Below are 1,229 nucleotides of genomic sequence, written 5' to 3'. Positions count from 1 at the left end.
AAACGTGCACCGTCCATGACTTGACCATCAAGAATACTCTCTTTCGCTTGCCCACTCGCAACAGGACATCCTGGATGCACCCGCGTTCAAAACATTGGCACCTGATCGACTATGTCATTACTCGAAAAAATGATGCGCGCGACGTGAGGGTAACAAAAGCCGTGTGTGGGGCAGAATGCTGGACTGACCACCGTTTGATCATTTCCAGACTGGCTGTAAGAGTTGTGCCACGGAGAAGACCTCAAGGTCAAAAAATGTTAAGGAGATTGAATGTTGCCCGGCTGAAGATTCCTGAAGTTGCTGAGGCGTTTTGGAAGGAACTGGAATATACCATCACGAATGCCATTGCAGATGCTGATGCTGATCCCAAAGAGCGATGGACGAAGCTCCAAGAAGTTCTCCGTGCTACTGCTTCACAGCACCTTGGACCACTCAAACGCAAGCACCAGGATTGGTTTGACGAGAGTGACAAAAAGATCCAGGATCTGCTAACCGAGAAGCATCAGACCTTTATGGTTTACCAGAATGATCCTGCTTCGGAGTCCAAGAAAGCAGCTTTTGCAAATGCCAAGGGAAAGGTGCAAAAGGAACTGAGACAGATGCAAGATGCATGGTACGGTGCCAAAGCTGAGGAAATCCAAAGCTACGCCGACCAGAATGACAGCAAGCGCTTCTATGAATCATTGAAAACGGTTTATGGACCCAAGTGTGCTACCTTGCTCCCACTGTTGAGTTCAGATGGCAGTCTCCTCGTAAACCGGAAGCAGGTTCTAGATAGTTGGGTTGAACACTTTGAAGGCGTTCTGAACAGACCATCCATTATAAACGATGAGGCCATTGACCGCCTACCTCAAATAGATATCAATGAGAATCTCGCGCGTCCTATAACGGAAGAGGAAGTGAAAGGAGCAATCCACCGCACGTCAAGCGGGAAAGCTCCAGGATCGGACGGTATTCCGACGGAAGTGTTTAAATGCGGGGGACACGCTCTCATTCGGGAATTGACTGAACTATTCCAGAGTATATGGGACACGGAGCAAATCCCTCAGCGACTGAAGAATGCCAGCATCGTCCGCATTTATAAAGGTAAAGGTAGTCGTCACGCATGCGACAATTACCGAGGCATCTCCTTGCTATGTATTACCGGGAAAATAATGGCACGCGTGTTGTTGAACCGTCTGCAGCAGCATCTTGAGAGAGATCTTCTCCCTGAAAGTCAATGTGGCTTT

General features: G+C 48.5%; 1 protein-coding gene across 1 annotated transcript; it reads left to right on the top strand.

The window, feature by feature from the left end:
• Positions 1 to 254: 254 nt before the first annotated feature.
• Positions 255 to 1,086, top strand: LOC106478008 (the record flags this gene model as incomplete). Its single annotated transcript, XM_013938511.1, has 1 exon — positions 255 to 1,086. A coding segment is annotated over exon 1 (832 nt), but the record flags the coding sequence as incomplete, so codon positions are not given.
• Positions 1,087 to 1,229: the final 143 nt, after the last annotated feature.

Source organism: Limulus polyphemus, unplaced genomic scaffold (assembly GCF_000517525.1).
Source record: "Limulus polyphemus unplaced genomic scaffold, Limulus_polyphemus-2.1.2 Scaffold283531, whole genome shotgun sequence".
NCBI lineage: Eukaryota > Metazoa > Arthropoda > Merostomata > Xiphosura > Limulidae > Limulus > Limulus polyphemus.
The sequence above is the reverse complement of the archived record's forward strand: the minus strand, read 5'-3'. Positions and strand labels throughout refer to the sequence as shown.